General features: G+C 48.9%; 1 protein-coding gene across 1 annotated transcript; it reads right to left on the bottom strand.

The window, feature by feature from the left end:
* Window positions 1-1,641: 1,641 nt before the first annotated feature.
* On the bottom strand, window positions 1,642-22,987 carry DMBX1 (diencephalon/mesencephalon homeobox 1). Its single transcript, XM_030953914.1, has 5 exons — window positions 22,912-22,987; window positions 9,223-9,388; window positions 5,655-5,833; window positions 4,134-4,488; window positions 1,642-3,370 (listed from the first exon to the last, which is right to left on the bottom strand). The coding sequence occupies exons 2-5, from the start codon at window positions 9,374-9,376 to the stop codon at window positions 2,970-2,972; spliced, it is 1,089 nt and encodes a 362-aa protein (XP_030809774.1). The 5' UTR covers window positions 9,377-9,388; window positions 22,912-22,987; the 3' UTR covers window positions 1,642-2,969.
* Window positions 22,988-24,272: the final 1,285 nt, after the last annotated feature.

Here is a 24,272-nt window from a genome sequence, read left to right as displayed (position 1 = left end):
TGCTGCTCCTTGCAGAGGCAGATGAGGAGGGTGCTGAACAAATAACCCTGGGGACTGATGGAGATCCAGGTGTCTCCTCTCCCAGTTTGCTCCCTGGGCCTCATCCCAATGCTGGTTTTTAATGGGGTGAGAGATGCTCCACTGGGGAAGTTCCAGGTAGCAGCTCCAAGGCTCTGTGAGGAAGGAGATCAGCAGAACACAGGGATGAAATGGCTCAGGCTCCAGGGTCAGCTGAGATGTGTGAAGGCTGCAAATGTTAAAATGAATTTTTGCACCAAGGCACAGGGAAGAGTTTCCCTCCTTGGCTCAGTGGGGAAGGTCTTGTCTCCCTCCAGAGGATCATGGCAAATCTAGTGCTGGATCAAGCTCATCTCCTGTGCTGTGTCCTTGCCTTGCAGGAGCAGGCCATAAATCCAGGTGTTCTGACCCTCCTGTGGCAGATGCTGTGGTATCCATCGTGAGCCATGGTCAGGCTGTGTGTGCCCTGGAGGGAGCTGATGCCTCCCTTTCCAGCCCCAAGGGCAGAGAAGAGATGCCTGTGTTACCTGGGATGCTGCAACTGTCTGCAACCCTGTGCTCTCTGCCTCAAATACCCACTGACATGAGCTGCAGTTTCATGGACATCTTCTATTAATTAAAAAAGAGCTCAAGTGCAGATCTGATCTCACACCCAATTACCTCACTTGTTCACTGGCACCAGGGAACAGCATCAGAAGGGATGTTCATTAAATTTGTGTTTGCCTTACTCTGGTAAAACAACTCCACAGCCTAGAATAGTGCAGAGGTCAGCAGGGCACAGAAAAAATATAGGTGAATAAAGCCTTTTGAGGAAGGAGGAGGAAAATTACAGCTTTGTTTGGGTGTCCCTGGCTTGGGTGACAGACAGCAAAAATTGAAAGCTGGGACTTTCTTTCTGGACAGAGTAAATGTGCTTTGGTGGTTTTAATTTACTCAGGCTCCTTTGAAAGCGGCAGCCAAAAATCTGCTTCCTACAAATACATTTGGTTTTGGCAAAGTGGAGAATTCTGCTGGTCACGGTGGCTGATTTGACATAGTCAGGAAAACTAAAGCATGAGAGAAAAGCCCCAGACTGAAGTGTTTGGCACAACAGAAATATTTATGGAAGACACTCCATTTTCCTTGGAAGCTGGTGCAGTTGATGAGCTGCCCCCTCCCGAGGTCTGCTCCTGCTACAACTTTATGAGGGATAAACCATTATTTCCCATCAAACAGCTGTTCTTATGTCTCTATTTGTGGGAGCTGGATGCTTTTTCAAGAGGTAATAATGTAGCTGAAAACACTACTTCCCTCCACCTTTAAATAGGTAATTTGACCCCCAGTATGAAGCAAGGTGGGAGTGACAGGGGCCACACTTGGGTGGCTGTGGGTCTACACTGCAGGTTAAATAAATTCTGATTATTTGCAGAGAGACAGCATAGATCTGCCCAGGCTGCCAGTGACACACCCAGCTGACACTCTTGGGATACAAGCATACCACCTGCCCCAGAGTCACTCTGGATTTTTTGATCCTAGGCAATATTAGAGATGAAATCTGAATATCATCCCTCCTTAATGCTCAGAGGAAAAGCAGCGAGTCCAAAGTGTTTATTTGGATTTGGTTAGGCAAAAAAAAAGAAAAAAAAGGAAAAAAAAGTGATTTAAATTGGCAGAAACATTCCTTCTCAACAAGGAAAACCACCCAAGGGTGAATGATGGGTCATTCCAATGAAATGAGACTGAAACTGTTCAGTGCAGTATTTCTGGAGCTGGTGAATTTTGGTTACTTGCAAACCCTGCATTTTTGGCAAGTTCATCTATCCCCCCTCAGTTCCCAAGAGAATATAAAGCCCCTGCTTACACCTGCTTTGCCTCCAGCAGTTCAGCATTTTTCACTTGTTACATTTTCACTTGATAACCACTTTCTGGACTGAGGGTTTGAGAAGAGAATTTGGTGATCAGAGATTTTTTCCTGGACACAGCTTGCATTAAGTTGTCTGTCAAAGAACAAGAAAGTTCATGGTGTGTTCACACACCAAGAGTCCATATGAAATTTTTATTACTATCTATTATCAAAGTAAGACCAAAATGCCCTCCAAAAAGAAAACCCCGTAATTTGTAAATAAAGTTTACACTTCTCTGAAGATCAAAGAGGAAACAATATAGATCAAAAATAATCTGCAAATTTGGCCTTCATTTTCTCACAGCCAGCAGCGTTTGGCCAATATTTTGTCCTCTTTGAGCAAGTGCTATTAAAAAGAAAAAGAAAACCGCTTGCCTTATAGGAAGTGCTTAAACAGGAAATTCACCTTCAGATCATTTCCCAGTTGTTAAAAAATTAGCTTTAGCAGAGAAAGGAGAAGTGGAGTGGCGAAGTGCACGATCATGCCTGTTCCTCATGAACACCTTTAGGATGCTGACCCAAGAAGAGCAACTAGCTACCAGCTGAGGTCAAGGTGATGGCTGATTTGTAACTCTGATCCTAGCTACTAAAATTGAAAAGGAAAGGGGAATAAAAGCAAAAGAGGTCACAGTTCTGTAGCACTGACAGTAACACACAGATGATGGGTGCTGTCAACGTTATAAACTATATACAAGACGAAGCAGGACTCTTTCTTCCCCCAGAGAACGTAACAACAGCAACAAAACAAAAGGTGAATAAAACACAGTTGGCACCTTATGGTGGGGATGAGGAGAGGGGGCTCCTCCTGAACGTTACAGGCTGAACTCGTGGCAGTCCAGAGGACAGTTCATCTGTCTAAACACAGCTCCTCTCCCCCTTCCTCGTTAGATATTTAGTGAAGACCAGGCCAGTAGCAATGTCTGACGCAACCGTGGTGCTAACAGGACGTTCATAAACACAAAGTTCTCCCTGCAAGGGAGCACCTCACTCCAGGAAGAGGTGGGGGTGCGTGGGGATCCGAGGAGTGCCAGGCGTGGTGCCAGCCCCTGGTGCACCTTCTCAGGGGCAGTCAGTTGGGGAGGGTGTCCAGCCCCAGGGACGCCGCGTGCTGCTTCGCCCGGAGCCTCAGGTTCTCAATGCTGGTGGTTTTACTGTTCAGGCTCGGCAGAGAGCTGGAGGCCTGCAGGATGGGGGAGGACCAGACCTGCTGAGCGTGCGACAGCGACTGGTAGTAGGACTGACAGTGCAGGGAGCTCAGCGGGGCCATGTTGACGTTCATGCCCAAGTAGGGCATGGCAGACGGTGTCCCCATTTCGAAGGAGGAGTAATGGACCAAGTTGTTGGTGGCTGCCATGTGCTGGCGGAACTGCTCCTGCAGCCGGAAGAGGCTCAGGGGCGAGGAGGAGTAGGAGTGAGTCTGAGCCAGGCTGCTGCTGGACGAAGGCGTCACAGTCGCGCTGAGAGGGGACTCTGCAGCAGGAGACAGAGGGGATGGGGGTTATTCCTGCAGGCTGGATAAGCAGGTGCTTATTCACACCCCAGAAATTTGGGCAGCAGCACGGGCTTGTCTTTTGCAAATGAGAGAGGGTGTGACAGCTCACGAGAGCTGAATGTGTGCCCTTCCCATACCTGGCACCTCAGAGTGTAGAAATGGGGCTGAGCTCTTTGCTGCTGGGCACTGCTCTCCCCAAGATCTAACTGTAGCAGTCCTTTGCTCTTTCAGTGCGGCATCAAAGTGTTCAGCTGACTAGCCACGCTCCATGGAGGCACAATGAAATGAGATCCCCAATACTATGAGCCTGGATGCATCTTCCTGTTCACTGCTGGAGGATCAACAGGGATTGTCTTAGCAAACCCCTCACTAGACATTGCCCTACACGACACCTACAACATGGTAGCACACTTCCACTACATACTGTCAACAGGGGCAGTATTTGCGATCCTAGCAGGCTTTACCCACTGACTCCCTGTATTCACTGGGTACACCCTCCACTCAACATGAGCTAAAGCACACTTCAGTGTGATGTTCGTAGGTGTAAATGGACATCCTGCCCTGTCTGGGGCCTGTTCCGTGCTGAGGACAACAGGACAAGCCTGGGCAGCCTATCCATGAGCACCCACTCCACAGGGAATATGGGACCATACCCAACGACCAGCATCCCCCTTGGACAGGGGTCCTGACCACCAGCCTGCCAGGTCCTGGCACCAACCCCACCAAGACACTGCTCCTCACCTGCTTTTGGGCTCGCTCTCTTGCAGTTCAAAGTCTTGCTGTCCACCCCAGGGCTCTTGTCCACTTTGGCCTCATCCAAGGTGCTCTTGAACTCCTCCTCCCTGTCGGTCTGGTCCTCGGGAGCTGACTCGCTGGCAGACTGCTCCGACAGGGTCAGGTTGAGGTCAGTGCCCACCTCGCTGGGGAGGCTCTGGACCTTCTCAGTGTCCGGGGTGGGAGTCTGGGTCTCCAGCACAGGGGGCTCCATCTTTCCCTCGCTGTGGCTCCCCTCACAGTCCTTCTGCTTCTGCAGCTGCTCTTTCTGCAGGCTGCGCTGCTTCTTCCGGAATTTGGCTCTTCGGTTCTTGAACCAGACCTTCCGTGCCACAAACAGCAAGGGAGAAAAAACACTCAGAATCCTGCTCAGGGCCAAATTCAGCATCGCTCAGCCTCAGCGCTTCAGGGGAACCCCAATTAATGAGGTGCTGCAAGCCCACTGTGCCCAAAGGCCATTCCACTTTGCTGGACCTTCGAGCTCGACTGTTTTCAGTAAATCTACAAATAACATTTCAAACAGACTAAAAAACATCCAGCCTCTATACTGATTTTTTTAACAGGCTCCACTGCTGGTGTTTTTTGGGGTTTTTTAGTTTTTTCCCCCTAAATTGGTTAGGCACCTCATCCAAAAAGAAGGTCTTGCAGCTGTAATGTCTGATGACATTATGCTGGCTTACAGTCTGTTAAGTTTCTAAAACCATTTGGTTATGAGTGTATCAAAACTACGATGGCAACACTCAAAGTAAGTCATTACAGGCATAAGCTGTTGTCTGGGAACAGCATTTAGGAAAGGAGGAGAGAATTCATCATTTTTTTAACCTAAATCAGTAGACATGTATTAGAAGAAATATATTAGCAAATCTTTGTTGTTTCCTTGGTTAGATAAGGGGACAAACCATTTTTTAGATCAAAATGCCTTGATACTCATATAAAATAACTATTTTTTTCCACGACCATTTCTCTCCGCAGTTAAAAATATTTGCCTTTTAAAAGACAAGAACTGCTTCACCAGCAGGTTATGAACTAGCACATTTCACTAATTGAAACTAAAAAGCAAACAAAAACAAAAAGCAAACCCAAACCTTGGCCTGAGATGTTACAAATATTGACACTGGTGAAAAAGAGCAGCTGGAATTACTTGGGTCTTTACTTTTTTGAGAAAGCCAGAAAAGCCTCACAAATAAATAAATAAGTAGACTTCTGTTGCTGTTTCTAAAATTTCCCCCAAAGAAATGTGAAAGAACAAATGAAAACCAGTGTACACTTCAGACAATCCTAAATTTAAAAAATGTGCGCGTGGATTAGAGGTTTCTTAAGCAGATGTGTGACTTTGGATAATTTTATCCTCCCTGCCCCTGCCTTTGACAACTTTACTGCCCCAAAATCTTTGGTTCCACTGCAAGGTCAAGGGAGCTGCCAGCCCTCTGGGAGCCCGGCTGCGTTCTCTCAAACATCCCCACTGGCAAACCCCCAGAGTATCAGTACCTGGACTCTGGCTTCAGGCAGGTTTGTGCACATGGCCAGCCGCTCTCTCATCACCACATCTGGGTAGTGAGTCTTCTGGAAAGTCTTCTCCAGGGCCTCCAGCTGCTGGGCCGTGAAGGCCGTGCGACTCCGCCTCTGTTTGCGGTGCTGGGATCCATAACGTGCCTCCAAAATGATGTCTTGAAATGTACAGCCGTTGGAAGACAAGGAAAGTGGCCAATTTAATTATTGGAATTTGTACGCTGACAGTCGAATAAAGCACTTGCTAACATCAGACAAAACTATGGAGTGTTTTTTCCATTGCTTTAGAGCCAGTGAAACACATACATATGGATTTTACTGGTTAGCTGAGGTGTCCAAAGAGGTAAAATCACAGCAGAGGGGTTAAAACCAGATGACCTTTGAGATCAAACCATTCTATGATTCTAAAAACCTGTTCTGGAGAGAGAACCTCTTCCTGTGACAGCTGTGAAAGCTGTTGAGACTCCAGTGCTGAATTTGGCTGAAATAACTCAACCTGCTCCCATGTCAGCGGGGCAGGACATGCAGATGCCCAGAGCCTACCATGGCATAAGTACCTTCCATTAAGAAACATAACTAAAAATGATGTGGGGACATTTACTCTTGTACTTCTTTAATGTCTTTGCATAGCTCACTGCAGTGTTCAAGGCATGATATTGGAGAGCTGTTCTGGGCTCCAGTTCAGAGAGCATTTAATCTCATGTGCTTTTGTGCATTTTGCTCCAAAGCACATCCTCTACTGAGCACGGACACTCTCCAGCATCTGGGGTGGAAACACCAGCCAAGGCCATGTCCAGCCCCACTGGTTTCAAGCCCAGAGCTCATGTGCTAAGCTCTTCTCAGCAGAGCACCTACTCACAAGGTCTGACTTTGCAAACCAAGCTTGGAAAATTGAGGGCAGAGAAGAAATTCAGACTGGGGAAAATCTGAGGCCAACAGTAAAGGGCTTATTATTTTACCAGAGGGGTTATTATTGCACAACAGTTAGTGGGAGTAGAAAGATCTTAAATCAATGAAAATAAGTTACTTGAAAATGAAAAAAACCCACCCTTTATTATGCAAGTTGGGACATGCTGTGCTACAGCCCTGGAATGGAACAGTCTGGCAAGAGGTTTGCTCTCATAGAGGAAATGCAGAAAGAGCAGTGTCTGGTATCATTTTTAATTCGGTTAAGAATGTGACTTCCAGTAGAAGGGAGGAATGAACACACAAGAAAACAACAGAGCAGGGAGCAAAGCTGGCGCTATCAGCACACGGAGCCCGATGAAGGCTCTGGCTGCTGTTTGTTTGCGCTTTTGTCACGAGCGTCGTGACACGAATCCAAACAACAAACAAAAACCTGCTGTCCCCCAGCACCACACAGCCAGGCCTCAGACCCACTGGCTAACGAGCGTAGCAAATCAGCTTTGCACTGCTCAAACATTCCTCTTCCAAAACTTCCAGCTGTTCCATTCTAGGTCAGCACTCGCAGCGCCCTTCTGGGGGATTTGCCAGAGCTGCGTGGTTTTGGCAACCTGGCAGAGATGTGATCAGGCTAAAGGTCTTCAACAATATAGTGCTGGTTGCATACAAGAGAATTTTGTGTTTGAGGAATCAGAGCTCCTTGGGGAGTTCGAATGCTGGTGATAAAGCTGCCCCTGGGGAGGCAGAGGGAGCATCCTTGTGCATCCAGGCACAGCTCATAGTGCAGCCAGGCGAGGAGAAGGGATATTCCAGCACAAGAAATGAAACTGAAGCTGCCCCGAAACGTTTTAAAAAGCCAACATTTGTGTTTCAAGTACACGAAAACAGGAGAAAGGGCACTGGTTAAACACCCCACCTAAACACCCTACCTGCAGGCTGGAATATTCCCAAATTTCTAGAGTAGAGGTTAGACCTACCAGCTCCCCAGAGGCGGCAGCTCGTGCATTAACTTTGGCCACTCCAGCAAGAGGCAACCAGCAATTATTTTAATGTTTTAACTATGTTTTCAGGCTTTGTGCAAGAAGGAGAATATAAATTGCAGGTGAGGCTTTGCAGTTACCACCAGAAACCTCTGTTTTCTGACTTAAGGTCATTTGCTTTTGTGCTGCTTTATTCTGACTGTCCCTGGAAGGCAAATGAGATCTATAACCTGCACTGAAAGATATTCAGAAGTAACAGAATGTGAGGCAACTGCAAAGGAAACAGCTCGTAGGTATATAATGCCTACACTGCCAATGATAAGCAGACAAGGGGACTGTGGGATTTAATCTGGAAAGTCTTCCAGGTGGGTTATTAATTTTAAAGATAAGAGGTCAGGAAACCAATTGAATCTTCCGGTCAAGAATATGAGAATTGGTTTTTTAATTTTTTTTTATCTTCCTCTGCTCTAGCCTAGTTAGGGCCAAAGACATTAAGTCCTCCATGCTCTACTCTAAAAGATAGAGATCGCAAACATCTTTCAAGAGATCCTTGCAGTTAGAAAAGGGACACCTTGAAATGCAGAGTCTGCAAGGTACATTGCAGAGCTCAGGGCCATCTGCTCCCGTCTGAAACCCGCATAGTGAAAAGGGGCAGGGAACAAGGGGATGAATGACCAGGACAAGGACAGCGCTCTTCCCATCACTCTGCAGCCCAGCAGCAGAGCAGGGAGAAGAGTCCAGGTCTCTTTGATTCCGCTTTGGTTGTTTATTGGTGAGGACAGAGACTCCTGCTCTGCCCTGTGCCACCTCAAAGATCCCACAGGCCACTTAGAATCATACTAAGAAGGTCACAAATAGCAGCTGGGCAAGGGAACATTGCTGGCACAAAGATCTGACAGCCAGCTGTGGCTGATCCAAAGAGTGTGATCTTGGGATTGCTGATCCAAAGAGTCCAAGGCCTTTATCATGGCTTTGTGGACTGCCCACCTGGGAGGACCTTCCTGAAACTTCTGCATCCTTATTTTGGCTTAAGCCATTATTTATGAAATTTAGCCCACCAAAGCTGTCTGGACAGGTAATTTTTCCCACCTACTCTAGACTAGAAGGAATCCCTCTACAAGTTTATTTTTTTTAACTTTAATATCAGACAACTAGAAAGCTATCCTAGAACAGATACACATTTTTAGGCAGTCAGGGAAGATAATTCCATTCTTCGTGATCACGTTCACTCTGCCCTTATTTACTAACAACAAAGGGAAACACTTTGCTGTTTTCTGTTCATTTGTTAAAAGACATTTCAGTATCTTTTTAATCCTTTCTTTTCAATCCCATATAGTGGAGCCACATCCCATCTCCAATGAGCTTCCCAGCTGTCTGAGGACAGTCTGAATCAAGGCGCCAGCACACACTGGAGGGCAGGTGTCACCTGAGAGCCTGGCCACAGGGACAGCACTGAGGAGCACACCATGCCCCTCAGCTCTCTCTCACTCCAGAAGAGTTCCACTCAACGCAAGCAACAAGGATTCTTTTTGTGCTGCTGGGATTTTTGGTTTCTTTGTGTGTGCGGCTTTTATCGTTATTTTTTTGGGGGTTTTTTTGTTTGTTTTTTTTTGGGGGCAGGTGTTTAGAGCCAGGCAAGGGCAGTTGCCATGGGTTGTTCTTACCAGCCAGTCTCTCAGCCAGGGTGAGGGCGTGCACGGAGGGCCGGTAGTCGGGGGCGTGCTGGGCCTGCTGGGCTGCCTGCTGGTGCAGGTTGTACATGGCGCTCAGCGAGTTCATGGCGTGCAGCGAGTAGCCGTTCACTCCATAGTGCTGCATCCTGACATCAACCTGAAAAACAACACCCACGGGTGACAGGGGCTTAGGGACATGCTGCTCCAGCTGCCTGGTGGCTCAGCAGGGCTTTGGAAATGCTGAGCTCAGAATTTAAGTGCTGCATGCAAGGCTCGTGTTTAACCTCGCAGCTCCAGCAGGTTCTGGGACAGGAATTGAAATATCTCCTGTACACCTGAAGCACCATCAACACAAAGCTTCCAAACTTAAAGCCCAGAATCTGACTGTATCTCACTCATGCTGATCAAAATATGGGAAATTAATTTTTTTTGCATGCCACAATGCAGTTTATCATATTACAGTGACTTTTAATGCACTGTCCTAGCTCTATCCCAGGGCTAGCTGGGATTTCGCCCCATCACTGCCTACAGTGGACTATTTGTAATCCCAGTGCTGGAATGTCAAATAGTGTTTCTCATCTGAACTCACTCATTTATAATTTGTTTCCATTCATTATTCATTTTTCTAACAGGTCTTCTTAAGAAAACACAAACGACATGGTGGAGGGGGGGGGTGGGAAAAGAGTATATGGTGAAAAAGAAGATAAATCTGCACCATAATAGCACCAAAAATGTTATGGCTAAAGAGGGAATAAGTTTTGCAATAAATACTGACATTTCATAGCTCAATAGCAAGGAAATTATTTCAGGAAACTAATGGCTTTTTTTTTTCTAGTGTGGGCTCTGCGTGAAACTTCAAGCTCTTTTTCCTTACAGACCATCTGTAAAACTGAGCTAATATTGATCTCAAAAGCCAAGCAATGTTTCATTCATCCCAGTTGTAAATGACTGAGAGCCTCCAGGATGTCGTTTCTGCAGTTTGTAAGACATCAGAAAGGAAGTTGTGAAACATTAGCCACAAAATAAATTTTTTAAACCACCGTTTACATCAGCAAGTCACCATCTGGAAAGTCAGTGTGATGAACAAACGCTCAGGGAAAGAGGGTCAGCCGGACTGACTTAAGGAAAGCAGACATCTTCTCAGGCAGCCTCTTAGAAAACAATTTAAACACTGGAGGGAGGTGATGATTTCAGGAGAAATGCCCATGGTTTTAGGAGGAATGCGATGCATTGAACAGTGAAAATTTGGAAGAGCAATTTTCTGCTGTATTTTCTGTACTGCGAAAAGACCTTCATCTTTGCCCATAAATTATTTATACCATGCAGGGACAGACTCATGGTGAAGAGGCAGAGATGGAACTGAGTTGGTGCCACTGCCCCTCCTGCTCTGAACTCCTGTTCTTTCCACCTTGATGTAAGAAGTACAAACATGGAGTGACTTTGTGTAACAGCCAGAAACCAAGCAGGAGTTCCTTAAAAAGCAGCTGAATTTGGTACAACAGGGTCTGGGGCATCTCACGGCTTCACCCTCACAAGCATCTCTGCACTGTGGTGCCCAGGAACAGGGGAGGGAAACATGAACCTCAGTTTGGTCAAACACTCTGCCAGTCTGAGGATGACCCTCATGAATGCAAGTTCTAGTTCTGGGATTGACTCCTCAAAGAGGCTGCAGAAGTGATAAACCCGTAATTTTGGAATTTAGCACTCTGCTTCACTCCTGTTTCCCCAGGTCCCTCGTTTCATTTCATACATCATTTCAGCACTGAGTGCCAGTGGAGGGTGGCAGGTCTGGGTGTGGTGACACCACCAAGGTCTGACACACACCCTGATGCCAGATTCCTCTGCTTTGTGTCTGCCTGTTCACCCACTCTGGACTGACTCCCCATTCTTCTAAGAAAAAATGTGAAAATGGACATTTTCCAAAGCTCACAAGGACGCCATAGCTCTGCTCTAAGGGAGCTTAGGGAAGATTTAAGCAATGACAAAATTGTTTGCTGGTTCCCTGATCAAGGTGATGGACTTCACACACTAGGAGAGTTTTGGCATTCTTACCTATTTTCTTCACGATGGGGCTCACAATGAAATTACAGCTGCGATGTTGCTTTCTGGGACTGCCAAGTTTTGCTGCTGGTGGCACATGTTAAGGGACATGTACCACTGACATGGCCACAGAGGACATCTCCCATCACCTGGGAAAGACTGACCTGTGGTGCAACCTCACCCCATGGTGTGGTTCATTTCCCAAGAGCATCATGTCACCCAATACAGTTGTTCACTGCCTCGCTGTCACAGACAAGGGCAGGACTGGCTTTTCTGGCCAACACAGGCAGCAAAACAGAGACCTGCAACTTCCTTCTGCCTCCTCCCCTCTCACCACCTCACTTGTGAACCAGCTGGCTGGTTGCACCAGCTTTGGCCAGCGGGGTAGAGGTCTCAAAGCTTATTAAGTTCCTGCGTGTCTCGTGAAAACCATCTGAGGACACAGAACCTATTAAGTGCCCTGGGCTGCTGCCAGACCTCTGTCCCTAATAGAGGCTGGAGAATCCACACCGGGGCTCAGCCTTGCCAGGAGATACGTGGGAGGCCAAGTGTCTTTGACTCCCAACTCACAGAAATGCCTGTTTTTCTTTTCTAATCCCCCCTGCATGTCATCGGCTGTGCAGCAAGCTGGCACATTAAAGGAAAAAGGAAGAGGGAGAGGAGGGGAATTTTCCCATACCATACAGTCTTCCAAGGACACTGCCAGTGATGTTGTGTCTGCAGCCCAGTGTTTCTGCTGAAACACTTGCTCCAGGAATATTTTGGTGGTTTTGATTGTTAAAAGATGATTTTCTGTGTACATTTTTGGGTGGCCTAGAAGAAAGCGCATTAAAAAAAAAAGAAAAAAAAGGAAGGACCTCATAGGGAGTGGACTCAGGATGGGAGTCAATGCCCACCACAGCTTTGGTGATGCAGTGCAGACAACAGGCAGAACTTCTACTCACTTGTGCAGCAAATGTATCATCTCAGATTCTGTATAAAAAATGAGGGAATTTACTGAGCGAGACGGTTCAGCCGGGTAAGCAAAGTTAACTGAGACCACAAATAGCTCCTGTTTAACTGTCAGCTCCGAGCTTGCTCCAACCCCAATAAATTAAATATTTAAAAGACATCATGCAGCAATTTTTTTTAATGGAGAAAGCCATTCATCAAGCCACTGCTGTGTTTCACAAGCTGTCGAATAGTGCTTACACTGGTTAAAATAATCTTTATATTTCATTAAGCAACCAAATAAGCTGATCCCTTCCCACTGGCTGTATAGATGGTTTTAATTTTCAAAATCTGCAAATGCATCTTTTATGTCTCTGCGTGGCTGGAGGGCCTTGGGGACAGCCACAGCCAGGAGCAGGACGAGAGCAAAGTTTGAACTCCTGCTTTCTTAAGGGTATGGGCTTGAGCAGCTGTGGGTAAGCTGGGAGGGTGACAGGGTCCATCCTGGAAGAAAGGGGATTCCTCATCCTGATTTTGTGCATCAGAGATCAATGAAGTTAGGAGCAGCAAAGAAAGGAGATGGAAGCTGAGGAAAGGTGCAGGAAAACAATAGGTGACAGAAAAAAGCCCCTGCTGGGGGCCTGGGGGCTGATGCTGCAGCGTTTGCTCAGCACAGGGGGTGGATGCTGCAGGCTGTGCCTGGGCTGGAACCTCCTGGGCTGGTTCTCTCTCCCTGCAGAGTCCCTCAGGGCAGCAGCAGAGACTCTCCCACCCCCAGCATCCCAATCCAGGCCTCTCCCAGCTCCCCACATTGCTCAGCACTGGCTGTGAGCTCTCCTCACTTGCCCTGCACCAGACCCTGCCGGGGCTCCCCCTCCTCCTGTCTGTACAGTCCTGGCATTGCTACCCCAGGGTCAAATTCCCTCCTATGGCTTGCACCTCTCACTCATGTTTTCACCATGGAAGGCTCATGGATGCTGTGCTTACCCTTCTTCCCAAGCCTGCAGGCTTCTCAGACCCCAGGAGCCGTGTCCTGCCAGGATCCAACCTCACAGACAACACACAGGATTTCCCCTAGCTCTAACTGCTGCTGTCCATGAGAAATCCAGCTTTCTCCATTCCTGCATTGCTTTGAGGCCAGGCAATGCAGGATTCTGCCCATCCCAGACTACTCCAGGGACACCACCACTCTGTATTCAGCTGCAAAACAATCTGCACATTTACCAGCCAGAAAGAGGAGCCCTGTTATCCCAGGGCAGAGCTGCACTGCTCCAGCCAGCCTGGCTCCCATCCTTCCCTTCCCAGCACTGGCCTTGAAAACCTCAGGTTCCCCTGAAGCCATACAGCACAAGAGTGGGGCAATTTATGGTGCACATCATAAAAGCGTGGCATACAGGGGAGATCTGACCCTGGGTTTTAATATTCTCAGCTTTGTACAAGGCTTTAAGTTTCCCTATTTAGCCGGCAACTAATTTTGTGTAATTCTGCATGTAATTCTGTCCTAAGAGAAGATGTGAGGAGAGGCCCATGCATTTCCTCATCAGCTGAAAACCCCGTTCCTAGTGGCTTCTGTATACGTGGAATACAGGCAGATCTGAGAACAATTTAAAAAATGAGGTGTTGAAGTTTTCTGAAAAGTACCTGGCAAGAAAACATCCATATATTCCCTTCTATCAGGAAAAAAGCAAACCAACAAATCACCAAACCAAAATCACAAACAAGACATTTGCCCTTCTCAAGCAAACTCTGTCAGGTGAGATGAGGCTGGATGTAGGCCACGCAGCTTTGCAGGGGCTTTGGACCATTATTACCTCTTTTCCCTCCAAATAGCGAGTCACCCCAAATTCAAACAAATACTGAGACTAAATTCATTGATCTACACAAGACTCTCAGGTGCCATCATAAAGAATGGGGTAATAAAACCTTTGAGTCAGAAATACTGAATAATTCCTAGAGATTGCAAGAAGAGAATGCCAGTCTGCTTTTGACCGGTGGGCACCATGGGGTGTTTCTTCATCACTTCATCAGAGCTGTCCCCGAAATGGGAAGGTTGGTGATGGGAGAGAAGGTGAATGAGGCTTTCTTTTTGTGGGAAATAAGCTGTACAAAAATTAATAATAATAAAAAAAATCAAATCTGGACTTTAGGAAGTCACTTTCAGAAGGGAATTTCAACAGTCTAATTCATTGCTTATGGAGAGATTCACCACCAATGCATTTAAAGTTTGGAAGAGTGTGGCACAGGCTTGGGTCTGTGCCCCGATGCAAGGCACAGCTTGCGCACAAGGAAAGGATCAGTTAAAAAAAAATCAAGCATGAAACAGAAGTTTGGTGCACTTGATTGGTGTTCAGGGTTCTGCAGGTGACAGAAAAAAATAGGAATAGCCCTGTCAGGGTAACAGGAAAGTTGTGGTCCTCAGCTTAAACACCTGGAAAGGTGCTACAAATCACTGCTGGTGTTTATGCAAAGCACAGGAACCCACTGCTCATTACTAACAGGGAAAAACAGCAAATGGTTTGTGCTGCAACATCCTTTCCCCCTTATTACCACAGGCAAAAAAACATCACTGAAAACAGAATCACAGCAGAATATTCCCCCTCACCTACACCAGAGCTGTTCTGGGTTATGATTTTATGCTTTAATTCCTTATTCAGAAACACTTCAAATCAGAAAGATAAATAACAAATCTTTGACTCTCTGTAACTCACATTCTAGGAAAACAGGCTCGCTCTATAGGCAGACATTGGGTTTATATGTATTTGGTACTAAATTAATTACATACCTGGGGGGTTATGAATAAATTATCTTAGCAAGAGGTTTTCTTCATTTTTTTAATATCCCTAAATCTTTTAGATATATAAAGGCCCAAAATAACATAAGATAATAACCAACACATTATAAATCAGTTTTGTTCCTCACGTGAGATTACAAAATATCTAAGGAAACAAGTTCACCTTTGTAGTGGATGAAATATCGATAATTTGAAATACTGTAACACATCACAGTTCCTCATCCAAATGTCAAAGTCTGAGAGCAGCATGCACTATAAAAACAGGCTTCCAAAAGACTTTCCTTGTAACTGAAATCAGGAACTGAGAACAGCTCCCAAAAAAAACCCCACAGGACTCAGCATTTCTAATCTTCCTGAAATATTTTTACCCCTGTGAATACTCCTGGATTTAAATAAAGTTAATTTCTAAGTGCAGAAAGAGATGGTAATTAAGCAGGATCTAGTTAAACCTACGTGACAATGCACCGAAAGCCAGACCTGACCAATTACACCAATTCCTGCAGCTCACTCTCAGCTATTCCCAGTCACCTTGGTATAAATAAAGAGATATTTTTTCTTAAAACCAGGAGGATTGCTTGCAGCTGAAATCTGGAAATATTTCCAGTTAGAGACAGTGTCACCAGTTTTGGGTAGACCTTGTCAAATAATTGAGGCTGCGCTGATGATGAGCGCAGCAACTGTGTTTGTAATGCTCATCTATTTGCAGTGGGAACATAACAGGATGCAAGAGGGCTTGGAATTTCTGTAAAACAAACCTCAGAGCATCCTGCTGAGACAAAAAATTTTGCTGCGGATCCCTAGAAATTCTCAAACCAGGTTGTGAGCAGCTGAGGTAACAGGGCTTGGCAGACTGGGGTAACTAGCATCATTTGCTGTGGTTTTTATTTAAGGCTTTTGTGAAATCATCGTTTTTCACCCAAAAGATAATGGAATCGAGTGACTGATTAGACACTTCCTGGCAAAAGACCTTCCAATGCCTCTGTTTGCAGAGGCATTCCTCAGAGGGCAGGCTTTCCAGGTACAAATTAAAGAAAATAAAATAAAGACATCCCTGAAGGCTCTGCTTTTGAGTGGGGTGTGAGTTTCAGGGCTTGGAGCCCAGCAGCTTGCAGTGTAGAGCCAGGAGTGGCACCACTAAACATCACTGCGGTGCAAAATCCCCTGCTTGTCATAATTTGCACGAGACAAGCAGTGCTGATAGATCAAACCAGGACAAACCTCCCTTCTCCCCTTCAGAGCAGCACTCAAACCTCAGTGGAAGCTCTTGGAAATTACATGGAAGTGGAGTGTTTGCCTGGAAAAAGAAAAGCTCTTGATATCAAGATCACTTTGACTCTCGTTTCTCATCTCATTCTGCTTCCAGATCAGTCAGCAACAACAACAACAACAAAAAATCATGCATTCAAGATTTCCTGCGATTAACAGCAGAATGGAAACTGAGCCCTGCATCCCAGCTGTGCCAAGGCTGCTGCTGCAGCTGCACATCCGTGGATATGAAATGCAGTCGCATCCCGCTGCAGCCAGGCTCGCGCGTTCCTGTGCTGCCCACCTGCTCTCCCTCCACCAGACCTTACAGCATCTCTGCCTCTGGACTGCCCTGAACTCAGAACTTGGAGTAACCTAAAGCACCCTGCAGTCAAACTGCTGAAATCACAAACTGCTTAAAGGGTTTATCTTTGGTGTTTATATAAAAAGGAAACCAACCAAGTACCTGCTCAGTCCTTCACCTCGCTTCTGCGGAAAAGGCTTCCTTGAGAAGAATAATTTTGATTTCCCTAACATCGGCAAAGAGAATTTTCCAAACCAAACTCTGCCCTTTCCCAGGGCTGCTGGAAGTATGAGGGTGGCTCCCTGCTTGCTCACTGCCCCCAAAACAGCTTTAGCCTGCAGCATATTCGATTGCAGATTGTTCCCATGTGCAAACTGGCTGTCTTGGAAGGCAGCCTCTTGGGACTTCTGGTTCAGGAATCTGCCATCCCTGGAAGATGGAGCAATATCCTGGAGGATTTTACCCATGACAGTCTCATTAAGAAGACAAGGACCTACAGCTCTGTGTCAAAACATGTTTTTAAGCCTGTGACCCTTCCTGTGTCTGTCCTGAGCACCACAACCACGATGCTGATCTGACAATCTAACCCTGAGCCCGAACAAGGGAGAACAAACCCTGCAAGAAATGCACAGATAAGCTTTGTAAAGATTTTCTGAGGCAGTTTAAGACATTCCCAGCTCCTCTCCTGCTGCTCCCAGGTGCTGCAAGCCAGGCTGGCAGGAGGGAATGCAGGCTTGCCCTGGGTAATGCCTCAGCCCAGATGCTGGGCTCCACGGGCAGGCACTGGGATGAGGCACACAGGGAGGGTGATTTCTCCCCCCACCACCACTACTCATCAAGTAGAAAGTAAAAAGTTGAAGCTGTAAGTTCTGGGTGTTAAGCTGAGGGAGTTTGGTACCCACAGGAGGAGGGGAGCCGTGTGTCTGTGAAATGCAGAGGTTCCTGCCACACTGCTGGAGTTTAACCCTGCTGGCACAAAAGGACTTTCCTAGGGGCTCTTTTAGCTCATCAGGTGGAGGAGTGTGAGGTTATGGTGCCAAGTGCAATTTTGCTCAAAGGTGATTTTGAGAGACGGAAAGACCAAGCAAAACTTGAGAGCAACAGGAGCTGAGAGCCGAACTCAGGATGTTTCTGCAAGTTCAGCTGGACCCTGCCTCTGCAGATGATTCTTGCAGCATTCCAAACAACAGTCACAAAACACAGGATGGCAACTGCTCCTGCTCAGACTTAAATCAGCTATAAGGCAAAATGACAGACAATCCTACCTTGGCCTAAAAGGGGGGGAAAAGTCCTGAAAGGCAGCTCTACATGCCATGCAATTGTGGGGGACTTCTAATACCTTAAAAGAATAAATCAGAAATTTAAAGCTTTTCTTCTCTGCAAGTGGTAACACCAATTTTCATCCTACCACTACAAAAAGATGCTTGAGCTCAGTGGTTTTACAAGGAGGGGCTGGGGTGGGAGAAAGACTTGTGCCACCTTAAAACAGGGCCACAAACTGGAGTTAGTGGCAGCAGTGCCAGGGGCTGGGGAGCACCAGGGGCGCATGCAAGGCTTCCTTTCCCGTAAGCCTTTGGATCCCTACACCGAATTCAGCGCGGCTGCCAAGGCAAGCAATGTACTTTGGCCACCAGCGGGTGACCTGTGCTCTAAAGAGCCGTGCGCTGTAAAGCAGGCAGAGCTGCTGAATGTCGGCTGGGTTTTGTGGGGAGGCTGCAGTCCCTCAGCAGAGGCACGTTCACCCACCTCGGGCTAACACACGCCAAGAGCTCCCAGAGCTGCTCCCTGCTCGCTCCGCCCGGAGCTCGGCACGGCTGGAAACACCAGGTTTCCCTCGGGAAGAACATTTCCTCCCTGGCGAGACCCATCAGCTCATCTCCCCCAGAGCAACTGTGGCTCTTTCTCTGGAAGATGCTAGTGGAGTTCCCAAGCATCACACCCACACTTTCAGTTTCACAGCAGCATTTCTCAAATCAGTGTTTGCCCTGGCCATAGAGAGGCTGCTGCTGGTCCTCAGAGAGCTGTGCCAGCCACCCACAACTCCTGGTGTAAATATCCATTTCCCTCCCATTGGAGAACTGCTGGTCCATCCTGCTCCCAGCCCTCCCTCAGAGACTCTCCTTCCCATGAGCTGTAATTCCACCAGAACCTCTTTAGGAAACAGAAGAAGTCTGATCCAAAACTTAATGAAGTTAAAAGGGAAAAGAAAAATCAATTCCAATAACTCTTAGAGTGAAATAAACTGACAGGAAAAGACCCATGGTTTGGCTAACCCCAGTGCACCATGAATTAATTCTTGACTATTTGGCTACATTTCCAAATTCTCCACCAGCACGTTTTGATGAAAATTCCCCCAAAGTAAATTAGTTTATTAGTAGCTGTATAGGATTGGAAAATTTGGGATTTATTGAATCCCTGTTCTTCAGCATTTTTCCTATTCCTATATTTTTCCAAATGAAGCAAGGTAGCTATAAACATTCTGTTCGGACACAAGCTGTGAAAACCAGCACTCAACCTTTTGAAAGGGTTTAAACCCAGCTGACATTTGTCAGTACCTCAGTAGAAGCATTTTCAACTTGACAAGCTGAATTTTGAGATGCCCCTGAAAAACCACTGGAATTTTAGAAAATGTGGACTGCTTCCAGCTGAACAGTTTACCTATAGCGTCACCAGTAAAACCAGTAGGGAGCTATATCAGAAGAGCTGGTCCAGGACCTTCTCTGCAGCAGCTTTGTTTCATCAGGGCTGGTTGTGAAAATGAGAGAGGAAAAAGAAACTTTTCACTCCGGCTTCTTTTCATCCAATTTCCCTCCTTCTCAGTGAAATATTCTTTTAAAGGATAAAGACACTGGGAATCAAAGCCACTGCAGTCACTCCCTCTACAACTATATTGTGCAAAACTTGCCTGGCAAGCCTGCCCTTCTGTGATTTGTGGGAAGCTCCTCTGACTCTGTTTCTTTGGTGCAGGCAGCGACACTGGCACTAAGGAACAGCAACATCTGCACCAGCCCTGTGAAACAGAGCTGTGCCTTCTGATTCGGCAATGACATCACTTCTCATGTGTGTGAGCATGAGGAGAATCTCCAATTTAGACAGCAAGATCTCTTTAAATTAACAGGAAAAGCTGGAAAACTGATCTAAATAATCTGTGTACTGGCAGTACAATTTTGGGTGTATTTTTGCATTGACTATGTTGGCACAATTTAACAGAACCTCTCATCAGTCACGGGGTAACTCAGGGTTGAAGCCACTCTTACCCTTTCAGGAATTTTATGCCCATTGCAGTTCTCAGTTAAAATGGAAAAACTGAACCTAGAAACACAACCCAAAAGCCAAAGGGTTGTAGGTCCAAGTCTCTCTGGCTGAGGCAAACAAGGAAGTGGGATTGACTTGCATCAACTTACTCATGGGTGAGAAGTGGACATGGAAGGGATAAGCTGAACAGTCAGCAAGCCAGTTCTGAGATGTGCTCAGGAGAAACACAGAGCAGTGAGAAACCACAGATTAACGCTGGTGTGGGCCACGGAGGGTGGAAAACCTCTCATCCTCAGGGTGAGTCCCATCCTGCTCTCCCTAGGACGGGCAGGACAGAGGCAAAGCCTGATCTGCACTAGGGCACCCCGTGGGGCTCAGCCTTTGCCCTTCATCGAGAACACGACCCACGTCCTGCAGGTGGATGAGGTGCCCAGCAGGGTCAGTTGTCCACGGCTTGGAAACTCAGGGAGGAGAGGGAAAAAAGCAGCAGATATTGCATGAAAAGCTGGGGAAGGTGGGCGCTGAAGGTACCCGGGCAGGCTGGGAAGTGGCCAGCGGCTCCCCCGAGCCGAGGGTCTCACCCCACCCAGCTAGGAACAGATTTCGCTTCTCTTTCGCTTTGTGTTCCGTGCAGAGGTGAGGGAGGGAGAGGGTAAACAAACCCCAAACCCTCCAGCCCTGCCTTGGGGGAAGCGGGAGGCTACTTCAGACAAAACTGTTATCCATTAACATCCAATTATCACTTGGTCCAAGCCATTAATTATAAATCAGCCTCCTAATTGGGATAATTAGCTCTCTGCTACTTAATGTAGTATGACTGATGCGTTTGGAAAGAAGGTAATCAGTCCATTTGTTTAGCGTTAGGCGAACAAATCCAACTCTCATGGTTTAATTTCAGCCGCAGCCTTCCCCCTCGGCCCACCATCAGCATTCAGAGCCCATCGCAGCTCTGTTAATTGTTTGGGAATCACGGCAGGGATGGGCACACGCATCCCCGCGGGGCTTTCGGGACAGCAGCCCCCAGCCCGGGGATGCGGCCGGACTGGCCCCTCCCTCGAGGGGCATTGCTGGATTTTGGGGAGGGGGTTGATTAGAGGGGACGGGTTTGAACCAGAGCGCGACCCCACTGCTGGGATCGTTCCGGAGGAGCGAGGGGCTCCTCTCATCCCCCCGTCACCCGGGCAGGGCCTCGCCTCTAGAAACCGTTTCAGGGAGAGCGGAAAAACTTTCCTCTTTATTCTCCCCCCCCATCCTTTTCCCCACTTCCCCTGGATGTCTCATTAATGCCGGCTGCTCGGCGAGCCGCCGATAGCTGCGGGACATGATTAGATATTTATTACTGTCATTTACATGGAAAACTTGAGCTAACCAAGTGGAACTGGAGGGGGCCGCCGGAGGGGACGGGATGAGGCGGAGCGGGGACATTTCTTTTCCCCGGCGGAGGCGGAATGCGGGACGTGGGCGGAGCGCGGCCGGCTGGAGCAGAGGCTGCGGGGAGAACCCCGCAAAGCCCCAGCCAAGGACGGGGGTGTTGGGCCGAGCCCGCCCCGGGCCTGCGGCTGCGGTACCACCTCGCTCCGGCCGCGTTTCGTTTCCAAAGGCAGCGGGCAGCGCTCGGTGCGAGAATCCCGCCGGGAAACGGGGGATGCTGCCCCCTCCTTCCTTTCTGCTGACGGCCTCGCCGAGGCGACCCTCGGGGACACCAAGGACCTGTCCCGAGATGCGCTGACCCCTTTTTCCCCCGAGGCGCCGGAGGTCGCCGCCTGGAAATAAATGGAAAGCGCAGCCGGGAAAAGCCACGGACCGCGGGGACCAGCCGGCTCCGTATGGGGCTCTTCTTGTCCCTTCTCTCCCCAAATAAAGGGACAAGCACGGCAAGTGTCGCGGTCAAACCCCACTTCCATCGGAGGAGAAACTTCCGCGAGGGCCTTGCTTTGGGCTGGAGCAGCCCGTGTGTCCGGTCCCCGCACGGCTTTCGGGAGGTCCCCCTCGCCCTCTCCTTGTCCCCTGCAAGGGGAACGGGTCCCGGGTGCCCCGGGCAGCCAGCACCGAGTGGGGACACGGACTTTTTCCGCTCAAGTGCTGGCCGCGGCGGAGCACAGCCCACCCCCCTTCCCTATCTGTTATCCCATGGCCCGAGGGGCGACTCTGGCGGAGATGTATGAGATCTCTTGCGGTAAAAATATGCATGCGGATCCCCATTTGGTTAGCCCTATAATGGAGGTGTAAATAGGTTTCGACTGCGAAGCCCTTAATTTATCAAGAAGGGCTGACAGCGTGGGTCCGGGATTTATACACCCCTTAAAGAGGGAGAGCGTGCAGGGGGGCCGCAAAGACCGGCCTGCCAGCTCCTTACGGGGGGCTCCCCGTCCGTTCTGCCGTCTAACCTCGCAGCGGGGTGATGTGGGGGTGCGATTTGTCCTAGGGAGGCTTCCTAGCGCTGCCGGCATCTTGCCCTCCCTTCCGCACTCAACTTCCAGCCGCACCAGAAAGAAAAACCAATCCCGGGGCCATCCCGAGAGGGGCCATCGCCATCGTCCCCGGCTCCCGGCCCCGCTCGGGGCTGTTTCTGCCTTCGGCAGCTCTCCCCAGGCTGCGCAGTTTACTAAAACATCATGATGTAAATAGGGGGAAAGTTGCACTCTCCTCCCGCGGAGCCCGGCTCTCGGAGGGATACGCGTCCCCCACCATTCCCCCAGCCGGGTTACAAGCCTCGCATCCCCGCCAGCTGCCCAAACCCTCACCGGAGCGGACTGGCACTTGAAGTTAATAGGAACGAGGCCCCGAGCTCGTGGGGGTTTGAATTATTTTTCTTTCGCGGTAGTTTGGATATTTTTTTAAGCGCGGTATATTTCAAATAAACAAGAAAAAAAAAATAAAAAGAAAAAGAAAAAAGAAACAAAGAGGGACAGGAGGACAGAGAATTTGCGCTGGAGCCCGGGCCGGGCTTCTCCTCGGCGGTGCGCGCATCCCTGCCAGCGGTGCCTCCGCCGCCGCGCATTCCCCCGCGGACAGACCGATTCCCCCTCCTCGCAAGCAATCCCCAAAGTCCTCTTCTCTCCCCGTCGGCATCCCCAGCCCGCCCGGACCCACGCTGCCCTGGGGGGGTTCTTACCTGGGGCGGCGGGGCAGCCTCCCGGCCCGCCGTGGGAGCGGGGACACGCGTGGGAGCGCGGCGCTGCGCCCCGGCCCGCCCTACTCCATCCGCCCGCGCTGCCTGCGCGCTGCCTGCGCGCCCGGCGGAGCTGCCATCTACCGGGAGGCAGCATTGGAGAAGGATTTTTAAAAGGAGCTTCATAGCGACCCGGGAGCTACCCAGCAAGATTTTCAATGGTCCTCCACCCTGTCAATCAAAACGGGGCTGCTGGTACACCCTCCACCCCCCCCAACACTTCTTACTAGTCATTTACTCCAAGCCGAGGTGTAAACGCCTAATTAAATCCCTGGAAGCGGACGGGATGCCGGCGGAGGGAGGAGGGCTGGAGCCAGGGCCGGGGGGGTGATGGGGTCCGCCAGGCACACGGAAGGGAAGCCAAGCCGTGCCTCTGCCCGCGCTCCCCGCTCAGCACCGCGCTGGATCAGACCCTGACGTTCCCCTCTCCCCCGACGGCCCCTGGGTGGTGATGCTGGCGGGGGATAATCTCCCAACTTTAATTACACAGCGCCCGCGGCCCCCCACCCTCCTCCCGGCCGCCTCGCTGTCCCAGCTTTGCCTGCTGCACCCCTCCAGTACTCTTTAAAATGTTGGGGGAACGGGCACGGTCGCAACACGGAGAAGTAAAATAGGAGCGGTGGAAGGAGCTCAGAGGAGCGTTGGGCGAGGGATTCGCCGCCCGCCCCGTCGGGAAAGCTCAGCCGGGAGCGCACGGGCGGCCCTGCCGGGCCAGGGGAGCCGGGCAAGGCAGAGGGAGGGACAGCGGGCAAGGGGGGACCCCGCGGAACTCCGACGGGCAAGGAACGAGCACCTAACGCATCTCCCCGCTCATGATTTTTATTTTATACTTTTCCCCCGAAATACTTTTTTTTCCTTTCCTTCGGTATGTAAAAAGTGGGAAAACAGCTTTTCCTTTCCTTGTATTTCCCTTTCTTTCCCTTTTTACTCTCTCTGCGGGATTTTCGCAGGTACCTTCCCGTCCAGCGGCCGGGCTGCTTATCTGGCAGAGCTCACTAACTGGAGCGGTGGTTGTGTTTGCTTTTCAGCTTTGCCATGCCTTCGCAGCAGAAAGAGCAGTTTAAAGCCTTTAGAGAGATTGCTAATAGATGCCAGTTCCTTGCCTTTAGATTCTCTCCCAGCCCAGGAGGATTTAGGATGGGATTGGGAGACGAGACGCCATTTCAGGCTCCAAAACACCCTGTTTTAAAATGACTGCGGGTAAGAGGATTAAAACAATAATACCCTTCTCTTCTTGAAGGTTTTTTTTTTCCTCTCTCCCTCCTATAGAAAAGATTTTTTCTCCCAGAGCAAAACCGTTTAGA

The sequence above is a fragment of the Camarhynchus parvulus genome, chromosome 8 (genome assembly GCF_901933205.1).
Source record: "Camarhynchus parvulus chromosome 8, STF_HiC, whole genome shotgun sequence".
Lineage (NCBI taxonomy): Eukaryota > Metazoa > Chordata > Aves > Passeriformes > Thraupidae > Camarhynchus > Camarhynchus parvulus.
Note: the sequence above shows the minus strand (reverse complement) of the source record. Positions and strands in the feature narration are given on the sequence as shown.